Source organism: Falco cherrug, chromosome 7, assembly GCF_023634085.1.
Source record: "Falco cherrug isolate bFalChe1 chromosome 7, bFalChe1.pri, whole genome shotgun sequence".
Classification (NCBI taxonomy): Eukaryota; Metazoa; Chordata; class Aves; order Falconiformes; family Falconidae; genus Falco; species Falco cherrug.
The window spans coordinates 60035123-60052671 of record NC_073703.1 but is presented as its reverse complement, the minus strand read 5'-3'; the positions used below and the strand labels follow the sequence as shown (position 1 = coordinate 60052671).

General features: G+C 37.4%; 1 protein-coding gene across 6 annotated transcripts in view; it reads right to left on the bottom strand.

Annotated features, from left to right (window-relative positions):
* The window catches only part of NUBPL (NUBP iron-sulfur cluster assembly factor, mitochondrial), a 159222-nt gene that overhangs the window by 91123 nt on the left and 50550 nt on the right, over nucleotides 1-17549 (bottom strand). For all 6 annotated transcript variants that reach the window (XR_008733128.1, XM_055715913.1, XM_055715914.1 and 3 more), the window contains exons 7-8: nucleotides 14278-14371; nucleotides 2099-2184 (exon numbers count right to left, since the gene is read on the bottom strand). Coding sequence is in view for 5 of the 6 variants with exons in the window: in XM_055715913.1 (XP_055571888.1) it covers nucleotides 2099-2184; nucleotides 14278-14371 (180 nt within the window). In the remaining variant the exon portion in view is untranslated. The remainder of the gene's footprint in view (nucleotides 1-2098; nucleotides 2185-14277; nucleotides 14372-17549) is intronic.

Here is a 17549-nt window from a genome sequence, read left to right as displayed (position 1 = left end):
ATGTTCTAAGACTGAAAATACAACTTTCGCATTGTAATCCTAATTCTAACACTGACTCTCATTGCCAGCTCTTCATTAGTTCCTTCAGTCACTCTAATTTCAATGCAGTAAAGGACAAACAAAACAATGTTAACAACTGTGACTTTACTGTTGTAATACTACATATGTCATTGGAGCCTTTGGTAACTAATGACTGTGGAAGCAAGGGCAAAGTGGTGTATGTATGCCTGTATGTACAAGGGAGAGACCTCAGTTCACAAAATAAGCAAGCATATCCAAAGACTCGGAACTCAGCAGCCTACAGACTCTCTGCTTTTTTGAAAAGACTCTTTGCAAGTGATTTTTTAAAGACGAGATTGAAGATTTTAAAGATCAGTCAATTATGTAATCAGCATACGCAATTTTAGCACAGTCCTATGGACTGCACATCTTTGTTGTAACCCTCAGGTTTGAAGCAGTCCATCAGAAGTTACCTAAGTAAACTTTCTGTAGATCCTCAGATTTAGGTGACACTTAGAAATGGAACACATGGGCAAGAGCTGCTTTAACACTGACGCGAATGATGCGTCTGTACTGACGTATATACAAGGTTAGAATAACATGAAGCAGCACCACAAAAAAGGTAAGCCCTGATGACTGGTTCAAGTGCACTCAAACTCAGCATCTGGTGCAACATCTTCACCGTGACTTTTCCTTTGGTTTAGAAAGATCTGAAAATTCCAATGAATCAAAACAGATCATATTTAATATCTTATCTACCACTAGGCAAATCAACAGCAGTCACGCCTATGCTAGCTAGATTTTTTTAGAAGCCGTTCCCTTCAAACAACATTGAACAAAACAGACTTGAAAGAAATCTTGGTAATTTCAGATTAAATAAAAAAGAAAATTCAGTAAAGTACTACCTCGAACATGGTTTTATTTGAAGAAAATAATTTTGCATAATTTTAGCAAACCCAAACATAAAATAAAACCAAAACATGCCATATGTTATTATTCTGTTATATATATATATATTTGTTTTTCTTCCAGTAGCAAATTATAAATGCTACTGTACTTTCTTTTTGGTGCAAATATCCTCAAGGAATAACAATAAGGAATTTATCACTGTTATTTCTTTGGTTAAGCTATTCTGTAAATTAAAACAAAAAGGGAAAGCAGTCACTTCAAGGTTTCTGTTAAATTTTTTTAGATTAAAAAAGCTAGTGCTATCAAAGAAATTTCCTTTCTCAATAAAAAGTAGAAGTACCTTCACACTGGTAAGCAAGAAAAAATGTGGTTTTTTTTTTAAAGTACAGTAAACAGTAAAGAAAAGCCATTTAAATTAGGAAGCATTTCAGTTTATATTTTCTCATCAACTGCATATTTCAAATAAAAAATTAATCTCTTCACAAACATACTCCAGAGTATAACATTCTGTTACTTAGCAACTTGTAGCACACACAGAAAAATCGAGTCAAAGATGTCACCCTGTTTAATATTTTCTCCCAATCCATATGAATATTGCAGATATTTTTAAATTTTCCATTTCCCAAACAAGCAAGCTACCATATAAGCTATAAGCCTCATGAAAAACAAGGCAATATAGACATCCTTCTACTTGTGATAGTCACAAAGCCCTTCAAATGGCAAATTATGTGCATCTCTATCTCCCCAAAAACTTAAAATTTTCTTCTTAAAATGTACCAATACATGATTTTTTCCACATTTCAATACATTTTAGATTTTAAGTTCCAACACAGACAGTGCTGAAGAGGACACATAATGAAGATATAGTAAGACAGTACAATTGGAAACCACACATTACTTTCTAAGACACACTGTTTGGCAGTCTGACCCATTCCAGTTGATGAAACAAATAGATTTAAAAGAAATCAAGTTCTGTTATGACCTCAGCCTGAGAAAATGCCTTCCCTTCCCTGTTAAAGCAAGCTCTTGATACAGATATAAAGATGGAGTCTAATCCTTTTTTTTTTTTAAACCAAGAATTATTGAAATTCAAGTGATTCCCAAATGGTTTGTTCATCTATTGCAGTACATGGAATTTCTCTTACATTTTAGGAAAAAATCTACTGGTATTTTTAACGTAGATACTTACAGGTACTTGGACTTTTCTAAACATATCAGCTCCTTTGCGTGCATCCAATAAAGCCACGTCTTGTGGAGTGGAGATGATGACAGCTCCTGGGAAAATGAAATATGAAATACCATTAAAACGTGTATTATTAACTATACTGTTATATATTTTGACTATTTAGTACATACTACTACATTCAGAGGAGTCATGCATGTTTGGGGTTTTTTAAGTTAAGAAATTAAAGTATGCTAAGTTTTTTTTTTTATAATGCAATGACCATAATCACTGAGGTATGATAAGAAGTGATAGAAATAATTTGGACAGTTTCATCCCAAGTTTTTCTGTGTAGAAACCATTCATATTTGCTAAACGAGAAAACTGATCTAGCTGTCATACTACCATGGATAGAAGACAACATGGTCCACATGCTGACAGGTTGCAGAGATGGTACTCTGGAAACATCCACGCAGGAACTGCCCCATGCCATAATTACATCTGAAAGCTTTTGATTTAACAAATACGCCTTGTCCTAAAACCAAGAAGCAGCTGCCAGTAATCAGACTGTTGCTTTCTGAACCTGCTACATTTCCTGACAGAAGCGTTGACAGGCACAGTCTTGAAGTATGTTACACTAGACAGAACACCGGTGCATTTGTGTGAGCGATACCACAAAATGAGAGGCCAACTCATGCACGCTTGCACGGGGTTTGAATGATGTGTAGTACTGCTCATTGTTCAGACATGGCTCCAGGTTACCTGCTAATTAGTGCTCCCAAGAGTTATTAAGCATGTAAACCAGCTAGAGCTCTTTGTCAAAGGTTAGATTCTAAAGTAAGCCTACAGCTTACTATACTATACTATTTTATACTACTTCTTAATTAATACAGCCTGCAAAACCAATACAGATATCATAATATTCCGTATCACTTCACAAAAGCATCTTTCTGTATAGGCTCAGGGATTTTAATATTTCTTCAAAACTTGCATGAAGAATCTGCTCACACTTCTCCCTATTTTAGAAAAATGCAGTGTAAAAGAGGATATTCGGGGTCAGTTGATTAGCTCTGGTTTCACAGTGACCATCCAGCAGCCTCCAAAGTAGCTGTTATGAAAGTACCTCTGCAGAGCCATGTTAAGCCAACCTCGCACAACAAGTATATGCCAAACTCCACACGAACAGCAATTACAACCATTTTAGATGCACAGGACAGTTTCCTACTGGGCCTGCAGTTCCCCACCCTTGGCGTACATGGCAAACAACACTGGCACTGCTGGCAAGGGCCAGAGCACCAGGAGCCTTGGCATCCTGAGAGCACTTCCAGCTCTGGCAGCGCTGGGACAGGGCGCCCTGCCCCTCAGCACCAGCCCCATGCCATCCATCGGCTGCCGGGTGGCATCCTGCCTGCAAGCCAGCCGTTTCCAAACACTGCCTGAGAGCCTGTCTGAATGTTTTCAACCAGTGTCTTAACCTCTGATTTGTGAAAGAAAAATACAATCTGGCACCTCGTTCCTGAAAAGCTGCCAGTCTCTGCCTTACACAATATTAGACACAAGTCCAAAAACTGAACAGCATATGTAATGTACTAAGCAAAAGCAATTTCCCTATTGTTCACTAAAACGCTGGCATCTGAATAATTTGCTGCTTTTCCCAAGCCAACCTGTTTCCAATGGCATCACAAAGCACAATGGGGAAACCTTCCAGTTACATCCAAGTCACCTTAGCCCCTTGTCTCACCAAGTGTAGGGTTACACTTTACAGCTGACATGGAAATGCAGGGCTAATTCCACAAAACAAATGCCCTTCCCTAAAGCACAGTCCACAAGTAATTTACACTCAATGTCCTCGAGTTTTCTGCATATTTGTAAAACAAAGATCTTTCAATACTTGGACAAAATGCTTATTACTGCTTTCATTTCAAATAAAATTGAAAATTTGTGACTTACGTATATACACTCATGTTAGCTGTTTCATACTTCTTATCATACTCTGAAGATGCTTGCTCAGCATTCCCTGGATCTTCAGGTAGAAGCTAATATATAGTCAACAAAACTGAAGTCTACATTTCCTGGTCCATTATTAGTTTTTTTAAGAGTCCATAACTGGCACGGCATGAAGGACAGAGACTACCCACAATGAAAACATCCACCAGAACCACAAGCAGCTTATTTGAGAGATTTTTGACTAACAAATTCACATCCAAGGGGAAAAAGTTAAAATGCCAAAAAGACCCAATGGTACATTGCAGGGTTCAGGCTCCCACAAACACCAACTTCCTACACAAGAAACTTTGGAAATACACAAGTTAAAGTTATGCTTGCGGACAACTTGCATGGCTTATTCCACAGAATGAAAGCCGGCATGCTCAAGAAGCTGCTGCTGAGGGTGTAATAGGTGTCTCTCTCCTGCTTTCCTTTTCATTCTGAGCTGGATTACAGACAAAATTTATTCACAGCCAGCTTGCACTGACTTATACCAACACCCTTTAAAATAAGTATCTTTTCTCTTTCTCTGGTACAACTGCTAGTCCAGCAAACCCAACCTGAAGTTCAAGAATTCAAATTATTAGCAGCATTATTTCCTTCACTAGCAACCAACTATACAAAATGAGACTTTTCTTGGTGCTCCCCTCCCCGAATAAGTTTGCATATGTTTAATTCAGAAAATGATTCAAATGAGCAAGAAAGAACACAGCCCACACTTCCTTTGCTATCTTGGCTCTACATGGTTAACAGGAGTATCAAACAACAGAGAGTTATTTTGATCATTAAAGTAATGAAATATGACTGCATTCATGTACACAGTACGTCTCTTGAAGCAATACGTGCCATGTTTACACAAGCCTCTGTCTGAACGAGGCACACTAAGGCTGACAAATTGAACAGAGAAACTGCGGAAAACATAATGCTATCACACTGCACATTAAAACATACTACAAATACTATGTTTGCAGTTGCGTGCAGAGGAGTAATTTCTGTGCCTTGAGCATACTAAGGATATCTAAGTTGAGCACATTTAGGTTTAACTGACATACCTACTTACTCATGCATTCCATTTACTTTTGTAACTTCACCGTATTTCAAAGCTGATGCATGTTGCATTAGTAAAAACTATGCTAACTGTATCTTTAATCCTTAGCATGCATAATATAGAGAGACAGAACTAGCAGAAGCCTGTAACACTGATGTTTGCCTTTATTTTTTAACCCCAGGTCCCTAATCCTCCATAAAAGAAAAGTGTGCCTACACAGCACACTGGTACTCACCTTTCTGCTGGACTGTTTTTCAGGAAATTACAAGCAATGAAACAGCTTACAATTTCTCTGTATAGAAAATACCACCTATATTCACTACATCATTAAGGTTTGCATTAGATGCTCTGGGTTACAAGGCATAAGGTAGAACCTCTCCAAGCCTTAGCTACAGCCAATTTGTACCCAAGCAAAAACAGGCAGGTCTAAAAAGCAGCTGATAAGCAGCAGTTCAGAAGGTCTACCTTAGGATGAAAAGGATCACTCTAACATATTCTTTATTCCCTCCAATGCCTTTAAACACAGACTTCAGAAACACAGGCTACCTGAACAGATGAATAAGGATCCCTCCACACACAAGTATTAGCCTGTGTCTTATATCACCTTGACACTTCTTACTAACTTAGCAAATAACGCCACCTCAAAACATGGAGTGTAACTGACCAGAAAGACCGACAAATAGAGTTCTGGAGGACAGAGACAGAAAGATATACTGCGTTTTTCTGTAATTGCATCTGCTGACTGACAGACAATGAACACTCTTGCAAGGAACCACATCCAGGCCTTAGTGCAGCTGTGGATGGCCGATCTGACCACACCACTCATGCACTTTTACACCTTTTGCTGCCTTTTCCACTGCAACTTCAAACTCCTACGCAAGACTTTCAAGTTATAAATACCCTGGTGAATCTGAATCTGCACTGTGGATCTCTTCATAGTCCCTCTCATCTTCTGCTAAATTTGTTATTTCATAGATAAAATGTACCTGCAATTGCAGATACAGTTTGCACTTGAAGATGCAGAATATAGTGGAAGAATGAAAGCCTTCTGTCTTTCCTAGAATTTCAGCTAGCAATGATTACAGATACATCAACATTAAGAAACTGTGCACCTCCTTGGATAAACCTTGTAAAGAAGTTCCTTTAGGTTCTGTGTGTGACATTTCATTACAACTAGTAACTTAAAAGAACCACTAGTGTGATCTACTCTTAAGGGATCCTTACTTGAGACTCATCATATAGCTCAGAACTGTCCCAATAGCCAGATCCTGGGTGTCACACCTCCAGCCTGCTCACTACCACCTTCTTGGAAGAGTCTTTAATCAACTGCTCAGACAATGTATGTTTCTAATACCCACACATCCTTTTCTGCCCACGAACTAGTGGTAATTAGACACTGGGACACTACCACCTTGCACACATGACAAGAGGACATAAATCTTAGAGCAAGCTTCTTCCTCCTGGCAAGAGGAACTGTCAGCGAAACCAACGAGGAGAGGAATATCACAAGCTGGATAAAGCTGTCACCCTGAAGTTAAACTGCCCTCATCTAACTGATCAGTTAAGTATTGTAATATCCATTTCACACTAGATGACATGGAGAAAGGTGTGCAAAGACAACTGTGTTAAAATGTTTGGGTTTGGTCACGGCGAATTGAATATGTATGTCACAATAATGCAATTTATGAGGCAGTATTTATTTAGCAGAGTGAAAACACTGAAAAAAAATGTAGCAATATCTGTAAACAAGCATTACGTGCAAAGTATAGGCATAAAATAAAAAGCTACTCTCTCACAGACACTGCCACTTTACACTTTTCCTTAGCTAACTGAAGTAGCATTTTTCTGCTCTACTCCATTCTACCTCCTGCTTTCAAGGGCATTTACCAATCATGTCCAGATTATGAGCACTGTACCAGGCAAAACCAAAGTCCAAACAGTCTCTTTTGACAAATGAATATGATTTTTTTTTTTTTTTAAAGAGAGGTCCTAATCCAAAGAGGAGAACTGGGTGAAGGAGTGACCCTACTACAGAAAAAAAGACAACACCTCCAAAACCCATCCTGTTTTTTTACTATTCTTCCTCCAGAGGTGGGGGTGGTAAAAGGGTGAATTTAAACATTTATTTTTTCATAAGAACAAACTAAAGGAGAGAATGCAGAACCATTATTCATATGGATTTCTCTTGTCTTTTGCAATTGTCAGCTGAACACTATGCTCATTTATTCTTCCTATTCAGAATAATTGGTTTAAAAAAGAGGAGGCAATTGCAGCTAATCTAGTACTTAAACTTAGCTACTGTTGCCAGACCTCAGAGAACCTCAGTTTTTGAAGCCTGTATAACTCACAACTTTCTTCCCCCAATAGCTGGAAACTATTTTTCAGGAATGATAAAATTTAAAGAACTTGCACTGAATATACTATCGCTTCAGCTTGGGCAGACAGTGTGTGTTAAATCAATCTCCATGAGCCAAGAGTTAAATTTAAATTTATACTTAAACACTGTGAGGTATTAATGTGTAAACTGATACAGCATTTTGGTCTCTAAATTAAGTTTACAGAGTCTACCAAGTCTGACACTTCATACTGGTACCAGGAGTGTCCAAAGCTAAGATAACCCTGATGATATTTGCATTTGTCAACTACATTTTTTCTGACAACAGAAGCAAACTAATTCAGCATACAAATTATATTTGGATGAATACAAAGAACTATTTTTAAATTTCCACCAGTGTGACCAAGTTGTTTCTGTTTGTCAATCTAGCCTAAACCTATGTGCATCTCCTATCCTGTATTTTTTTAAAATGTCAAAATACAACGTTAAAGAAAGAGTAAATCTACATAATAATCTGGTATTAAAAATATTTGCCATTCAAAAATAGATCAAGGAAATTTTACTATTACCCAGATGGCTTACATAAAATACCTTCAGAAATTTACTGTAGAAACTAACTATATACCTCCTCCACAAAAGGAGAAAGCAAGCTCAGAAACTGAGAAAAACCTTGTGGATTGTTGTTAAACTAAACGAAAGAAGACCAGATGCCTTGCACCTGTGATTTGCATCAAAGTAAGAGAGATTCAACAAAGGGCAAACAGACACTTACACAAAGAGCAATGACAGAATACATGTACTTCTCTAATCTTACACTATATGCTACACACAACTTGTATTGCAGCATGGGGTTTTTTGATCATTTCTCTTCAGAAAAGACAAGAGAACAGCACCATACCTACTCAGCTTGCAATTTCGGTTAATTTTAAAAGACACCTATATCTTAGAAATCACAATTCTTTTTCACCCTAATTCATGCACAGTTTTATAAAACATTGACAGTATTTACTTTTTAAAAAGCTTATTTGAAATCCTATTAGTGCTGGTTTTAATGCTCGTTTCTGAACAGTCTACTCATCACCTGAAACTTCCTGTTCTTGCACATGATTATATGTTGAGGCAGGATCCAGTTCTCCTAAATCCCACACGCTGCTGTAAAACAGTTGCGTACAAGGCTAACCCTGCTCTGTGTGACACTCATATAAATATGAGTAAATAGTTTGGTTCACCAGTTTGGTATGTCACATTTCATTCAGAATTTTAAAATGCCAAGTGTCTTCAAGTTAGTGGCATCTCTCTACTCCTTCCCCTTCAATACATGTATCTAAATAGAAGTAAGACTTTTAATGCTTAACCAGTAAAGACAGAAATACACCTTTTGTTTTTATTTAAACCTAACCATCAAAGCACTGCCGTCAAAAGAAACCCTATTAATTATGATTCTTTACAAATTTTTATTTGAAGTAACAAAAACTCCCTGTATTACTTCCAAAAGGTGGGAAAATCAACACCACTGAAATAAAACACTAAACCGTTTACCTCTAGGTCTCCTTTACAAACACAGTTTAGTCTAGTGCTCACTACTGTAATTATTATAAGATTGTTCAGTAAGATGTGAAATTATTTAGTTGTCTCAGTTCACTTCCCACTGGACAAGTGTATATTTCTAATGGTTTTCACTGCCATGGCATCTCAATATCCAAAGCAAAGAGCGGTATGACAAAGTTTAGCAGATGAAACAATTGTAGTATTAACCTGGAGTCAGTTTTGTCAATTGAGACAGAGTGTCAGTCCCAGGGCTGTCAAGCTGTAACACTTCACTAACACAAACTCCACTTACACATTAATAAAGAAAGGGCAGTAGACAGCCAAATTTATTTACTGGTCAGCCCCCACAATGCAACTTCTCCACAAGTAAGAAACACGTGTGCAAGCCTCTGGGGTTGCCTCTTGAACTGAGATGCCCTTGCTGCTGCCCACACAGACTGCACTCTAAAGAGACAGTATGATAAACTTCTCTCTCAGTCTTCAGGGCAGCTAACTCCCCATATCCAATATTATTTATTAATTTTGTTTACTGCTCCTTTATCTAAATAATCAAACAAATGCACACACTTACATTTCTCAATTTAGCAGCTAGATAATGCAAAGCAATCACAAGCCTTATTTCTTCGTAATATCATTGGTTTATGCTATATCTTTATACTAAACATCATAATGTCATTAGAAACCCCTTGTGTTTTAAAAGCTAGAAAACGTGTAAGGATGCTTCAAACCTTCCCAAGCATGCATGTTCAATACATGACAAAGAACCCACTTCTGGACATCTCATGCACAAGTTGAAACAGAAGGACAAAGCAGAAGTAAAGAAGTAGAACTACATATAATTAAGTAACAACAGACCATAAAGACACAGATTTTTTGTCTAGACTGACCCTGGATTTCTATTTGGAAAGCAGACTTGCATCTGGAGAAAGAAGTAGTGGTTGAGCAGAAATACACATCACATTTTCAAGTTTTCATATCATTTCTCATCTACTACTTTGTTGAAGAATGAATGCAACATGAGAAAAGTTACAGATTAAAGAACAATATGCTAAATAAGATGCATGTCCTTGTAAAGTGACTAAGAATTATAAAATAAAACCAGAAAGTTACAGTAGTTTCCTTTTCATCATATTTAACAAAGTACCCACGCAAAACTGTCACTCCAGCTGAAGTTGTGTAAGGCTGATATTCTCTTCAATGACAGTAAGAATTTTAAGACATATTGTGGTGTTTGCTTTTACACATTAGGTATTGCTCTGATATCTTTTTGACTCAAGAAAGTTATGTTACCTGTGATTGGGGGTGGGGGGTGGGTGTGTAAGTCTTCTAAAATTAAAATCCAATACCATTTCACACATCCTATCAGTCCCTCTCATTGTCAGATGTTGCAATACTACAGTCTACAGTTTTTCATGCCCCATCTGGGCAAACCCACCCCCGACAAAACACATTTATCACTGTTCTTTCTCACATTCAGGAAAATCTGTGAGTGGCTGGCAAAATGTGCGTGCAGGTTTTGTAAACTTGTTCAGAGACAGAATAAAAATTTTCTACACTGTCTATCCTTAGGAAGCCACAGATAAATAATGAAGAAACCGTAATGCAATTACTGTATCTCACATATGCATGCATGCAAATCAAAGTACAACTTTCATGCAAACTAGATAATGCACTTCTAAATGTACTTAACTAAGATATATATGCTGTCTCTGAGTAAAAAGACAGAAATTATGCTACTAACACCGTGACTGTCCAAGACATCTTCAAACAATAAAGAAAGAACAAGAAAACTGGAGAGGGAACAGAATGGTACAACACAAAATACTTTCTGTACCAAAAAAAAAAAAAAAAAAAAAAAAAAAGGAAGACAACACACAGCTTAGAAACATGAATTGCAAATGAAGATGGAGCCCACAAAACCAGCAGAAATCTGTAGACTGCTTCAAAGACATCATCGTTGATATCTGTAACACTATCTTCCATACTCTTGAAAGAAACAGGACCGAAGAAAATAAAAGCATGCTAAACAAGGCCAGGGACTGTCAAAGGGACAGAAACTGAGTAACAAGAGTAAAAGAAGAAAGCACAGTTCAAGCTGTAACGCAAAAAAAAAAAAAGCCCTTCCAATGAGAATGAAAAATACCCACAACATACAATAGAGAAAATTCTTTATAAATCACTAAAATTCATTGAGCCAGTAAAAACACAGGGAGCTACAAATCTTATCACTCCTTGTCTGCTGAGCTGGTCTTCATCAAAAGCACAATACACTTGCTTTTTTAAAACTGAAAGAGCTGACCTCAACACGCTCAACAAAATGAGCTAATGGGAAAGACAAATGTAAAGTGGTTCTATCATTCCTAATTTTATGAAGTTAGGATTGACAAAGTAAAAGATTAACTGAGCAACTATGGTAACAATGTAAAGTCATTTCAGAATTCAAATCAAAGTGCTGCCTTCAGTCAGGAAGCTGTAAAAGCGCGTATTTCTACAAATTAAAATTAAAAAACGCCAGAAAGCCACAGTGAAGAGTTTAGAGAAAGATATGGGCAAGAATTTACCCACTTTTACAGCATATCAAGAAAATCTGCATTGCTTATTGTTGTTTTAAACCTGTTTTCCTTTTCTTTTTTAAATCAGCATCTTGTCTACTTTGAGTTGCCCCAAAACTGATTCAACAGGTATGAAAACCACAGGTTTCTGACAATCATATGGAAAACTAATGAAAATACTGAATTAAAATTATTTCCTCTTAATTCTTCGCTTTGTTACACCTACACAAGAATGAGGACATTGCTGACTTCAGCAAGAAAATCCAGCTTTTTTTAACTTGTTTTGCTTTTGTTAACTTCTATTACATTCCACAAAGATGTAGGTATTATGAAAAAAACCCACAAATTAAGGCTTCCATCTACTCATGTAGTACACCAGTTAGCAAGATCGTGCTACCTTCCACAGACCTTCAAAGCTTGAAAGAAATACAGGATTAAACCACTTTCCTCCATCACCTCTCTGTCCCAGAGGGCTCAGCGCACCAACAACACAACCACTCACACTTCTGAAGACAATGTAGAATTCTGTGGGGAAAGGGCACAATAATCCCTTGAAGATCAAGAGCATAACAACCTTTTCCATTTTAAATTAGGGTATTTAGGCGCACTGTAGTTAATAGCAATTATCAATACCCATCATACTTCAAAAAAATCAGAATCCACAAATATAAAGCGACAGTTCTTTAATTAATAATTTTACCGCCCTTACGTACAAGATTTAATGTGAAGTTCTACCTTACCAAAAGCTTCCATACACTGTCATGCTTCACCTCACTGCTTAAAACCTTGGGAGTGAAAGGCCCTCCTGCTTTGCTACTCACAGTTGCAACCTACTGAGCACTATATTGAAGAAAATGGGTATGAATCATGGTTTGCTTTTCACATGCTCCAGGTCACAGATAAGCTAAGGCACTAGAAGCCTCCTCTTCTACTACTCACAGAAAAAAAAAAAAAAAAACCAAAAACAAAAAACCACACCAATCATTAAATCCTTCATCACAACTCTGTTGATTTGCTGTCTTCCACCACTCAACGTAATCACACCAGAGAGAACTTCTCATGGTTATTAACAGTTTTGGGACCAGAGTGTTACAGCTGAGTTAGCATGTGCTTTAACATTTGAGTTTTGTATGTCAAAAGATTTAAGTTTTTCTGAACCTGACATCATGGAAGATCATGAGATATCACCACGCAGCCTTAACACTAAATTTAACTATTTCTCAAAATTTTTTACTTGTAGATATGAGTAACTGTAGTTATCATGTATAATTGCAGCTGAGATATGACTGTGTTAAGGAGAAGACACAAGCTGCTGCCTGATTGTTAAAGGTCTCCTTTCATTCCTGTAGACTTCACTGTGCTGTAACAGCAGTGATCATTTTGCTGTGAAACTAGGAGATATGTCCCAAAATCTGTTAGCTCTACTGCCTTGATGTATGGGCATGTCTACAACGCCACCAGTCCTTCTACCTGTACCTGTAGCTAATCTTTTATCCTAGTCTATAAAGTTTTAGAGATGCACAATTCTTTACTCACTAAACTTATAAGGCAGCCTGGTAAGAGTTCTACATGCAAGTGAAATACTTGGACAAGTTTAATCTTTAGTTGCTTCACTTCAGTATGTTACTGCCACCAAACTGCAGAGAGAAAGGAGTGTTGGAGGGAACCAGGGCTTGCTGGCACGCGTGAGCCAGTCTGCACTCAGAAAAGAATAGGAGCAGTAAAAGATGCTACCATTTGGGGTTTGCATCCATTTATTTATGATACCACCAAAAAGTGGAGCAAGCAGTCCCACTGATTCCTTAATAACTCAGAATCACAAACTTTCTGGTTGTTGGAAAAGGTCTCTGGAGGTCATCTCCTGACAACACTAGACAGGGTCAGCTAAAGCATTCTTTAGTACTATCAGGACAACTGCCAAGGACAGAGATCCCATGGGCTCTTTGGGTAAGATGTTCCAGTGCTACACTATCCTCCTGGTGAAAAGCCACTGCAATTATTAAATTACGCCTGGAACCATAAGTATTGCTTTGTCTCTTTTACCACTGAGTCCCTAACATCGATTGTGTTGGCTATTGACAGCTGCTTCTGTTGAAGTATGTCAGGCAGGTAATAAACCATCACTGTCTATCAGATCTCATGAGATGCTCAGCATTCTTTCAGAAGCAGTATTTCTAACTCCCACTGAAACCAACGAGATTAGAGGGCTGCCTGAATACCTCAGGACTGATTTGTCGAAGTTTAAATCCACTATCAAAAGTTAAATTTGTAACACGAGAGGAAAAAGAATGCATTAGTGTATTACAGTGCTGCATATGTTATCTGAATAAATGTTGTGCATTAACAGTGTTGTCAAGCTTCTAATTAAAAAGCAAGCACAAAGACAAATTATTTTAAAGTATTGGCTTTACTATGCAGTACATACAGACAAAGAAAATATTTTCTACTACCAACCCTACCAGGTTTTGGCATGACTGCCTTTTCTTCAAGTACTGCCACACTTGACTTCTCAATCTTTTCAAAACTTAGCTTAAAAGAAAGTAACACAATCAAAACGCTAACATGTTAAAAGCCACTGACAGTGTTTTTTATCACCACATGACTGACAGAACAGTTTCTTAGTGCCTTAGAAAGACAATTAAAAGAATTTTTGACCAGCATGTTAAAACAAGATTTTTCAAAAGCTACTGAACTTAACTAACTTCAAATCTCTAAAATGGCCAAGCAATGCACCTACCTGCAATTGGAATATTCTGTGAGACCGACAGCTGTACATCTCCAGTCCCAGGTGGCATGTCAATTACTAAATAGTCCAGTTGACCCCAGTCAACCTAGAAGACAACAATTAGAATGTATGTTGGAGGTCTGAGGTGTTTTTATTTAAGGCACTTTGTGTTTTATTGCAGTCCTTTGTTTCCTGTAACATAAAGCAAGTGAACCAAGGACACCTCGAAAGAATGATACTGATACGCCCTTTTAGTCACGCTTTCAGTACAGGATCACGACATTATTTTTCTAAGAGGTGCAATCTTTGCTGATCACTCAAAACTGTGAGTGCAACTTTATTATTAACTTTATGAGCACAATGCTTATTGAATTAATTCTCAAAAAAAAGCAGCAATTCAATTTAAGACTTTTACTTTGCCCTGCTTAATCACAGGTTAGAAGCAAAAGTCAGGTAAAATTCGGGCTCAAATTCCAGGGTTTGTGCAACAGACATGGCTTCAGAATTGTTTCCATTAATTTGAAACAATTTTGCTTGCTTCTTATCACTTTGAAACTACATATAAATCTTCAGTAACCTTTTCTGGTTTCTTCTTGCAAAGTTAGAGCTATCGGTACTGATTTTTTTCTAGGAAAAGAACTGCTGTTGGGAGAAAACAAACAAAAAAACCCCAAAAACCCCAACAGATTTGTAAATGAAAATTACCAGGAATGATTACACAAGCTTACAACATACCTTAGACATCACACAATAAACAAAGTTTACTGGTTGCTAGGCATCAAATAAGAGTGACCATTAAAGATACTAGGCTCAAATATGAGAATGCTGTGATTATTTATGTTCTTTACCAGAAGAGATTTCCAGGAGAGCCAAATAACTCCCTCCAGAGCACTGTGTACTGCAATAAATGTTCTTTTCATGAGAACAGAAATAGTCCTAGGCCTACTCTATGTAATGTAAAGCCAAGCCATGCTTCACCTAAACATTTCCCAACAGTTTAACCAAGCTTCAGGAGATCCTCAATTCAATTCTGACGTGGTGCAGGTTAGTACCAGTGCACTCGTACTACCCAGCAGCCATGTGCAAGGTCTTTTATCTCTGCTGTACAGAAGCTTTAGAAATCCTAACTACATTAAAGACCACAAATGTCTCCCCCTCACTTTTCTCTCCACAGACATAATGCAGTTACACAGTACGTTTCTCATTCATGCAACGTATCTAAGATTCAATAGTATGAGCTGCTTTAACACAGGAAAATGCCAAACAAGAGCAAGATTTTACGTTCTCTTTTTATTTTACACATTCCCTCAGTGTAATTTTAACAGCAAAAACAACTGGCATTTTGCTGGTCCCTGAGTTATTGTCCTGGACTATTGCACCCTGGCAGGGGAACACTCATTCATTTTCATTCAGTTCTTGTATGGATGATGATCTTCTGGGAAAGCACAAGCGATGTGAAATTCAGACCACTAACACAATGTACCACTCCAGTGAGAAATGGAATTTTTCAAGACAGGCTGATGAAGACAGAAAATTTCAGAGCACTTAAGGGAGAAGGGGGATGGGGAAGGTTAGCTGCAAATTCTAACTTCAGACATCTAAATTAGGCACTGACTGGTACACTCCCCTTTCCTCATTTTCTATACAAAGGCTGCAGGAGTGCTAGATGGTGCTTAAGACAGTCCAGCTGAACAGGAAATGCTACTTCGTTAACCACAGCAAGCACTGCACTTGTACTTACTCACATTTAATGCTGGTCTATATTATATAGGCCTATTTTATACTATCTGTACTTTGTCAACAAAAATGACATATGCCTAGCAATTTTCTAAAAGTAATTAGCACTTGTAATCATATTGAGACTATATAACCCCAGAGAAAAGTTAAAAAATATAAGTATTGAAACATAAACACGGGACAAAGAAGCCAGTTAATCCAGAAGACCAAAAAAACCCAACTGGTTTCTACTTTTGTTTTTCTTAATCTTGCTTAGTTGTAAAGCAAGATAAATGCCAGTGCTGATGAACGCCTCCTTTTCCAGTGAAAATTACTTTGCCCACTTGAAAGCAAACTTTAAATTTCTATGCTTCTTAATTAAAAATTAACCGTTATAAAGGTGACAAACTGAAATTATACAGATGTTCAAAAGTAGTAGTTTACAACATGAGTAAAGTTCCTTAAAGATTCACAACTAAACACACAGATCCTTTATAAATAGTTCAGTGCATAAATCTCAATATGCAAAACCAAACGTTTCATAATAATCACAATCATTTTGAAATGTTAAGTTATAGACAGTTGTACTTTTTAAAAAGTATTAACTCTAAGTATCTCACCCACCCACCCCACCCCCCACCCCTTCCTAAAGGCTGATTCTGGCACCTTTTGTTAAGTCCAAATTTACAAGTACACTAATCATAGTCTCCCTCCTTAAATCCCTCTACAGAAACTACGAATGTTTGGGGGTTTTGCTTTCTGCTTTGCAGCAAGAGGCAGCTCAGAAATACATCTATGATTGGCACAGCACTACTATCATTCTGACAGTTTCCAATAACTTTGTTGGCCACAAACATCTGATTCTTAAAAAACACTTGGATATTAAGTGTTTTTCAGCCCTTTTCTCCGTGAGCTCAAATTCAAGTACTTTTTAGGTACAGCACTGCCTTATAGAGTCCAAATCCCACCCTGATCAGAGGTAACTGTAATTAAAAAAAAAAAAACCAAAAAACCAAGAACAACCACCACAGGATTTTTTTTCCCCACAGATAAAAGTTGTCTGGTTTTGCATATATTTGCTGTCCCTAACTTGAAGCTAGCACCTCGTATAGAACAAGGTAACTTTCTGGGCCTGTCCTATAGCTTTTCTTTTCACTCTTACCAGAGGTTCTGCTCCTCCAACCTCTTCAAACACTAGTCTCCTTCATCAAGCTCCGTGTGATCCTCCTACCTAGCAAGCATTACATTTTCCCAAAGAAAACATCTAGACTTATTTCACTACTATGTGGGAAGACCTCGAACACCAGTGCTCAAACCCTTTCCTAGGCATTCGGCTTTGTGAGGAAGCACAAAGTAGTCGCTGCACTTGTCTAAGCAGAGGTAGATGCCTTGGTAAAAACATCTTCATGTGGAATCTTTAAAGTAAAAGAACACTTCTATAAATAGTTTACTGCTTCACAAACACACAAAAAAATTTTTGCTTGAGAAGTTACTTCCAAAATTTATTACATATAGGAAATAGGTACAGAAATCGGAGGGCACCAGAGTTTTCTGCCTCCAGGTTACTT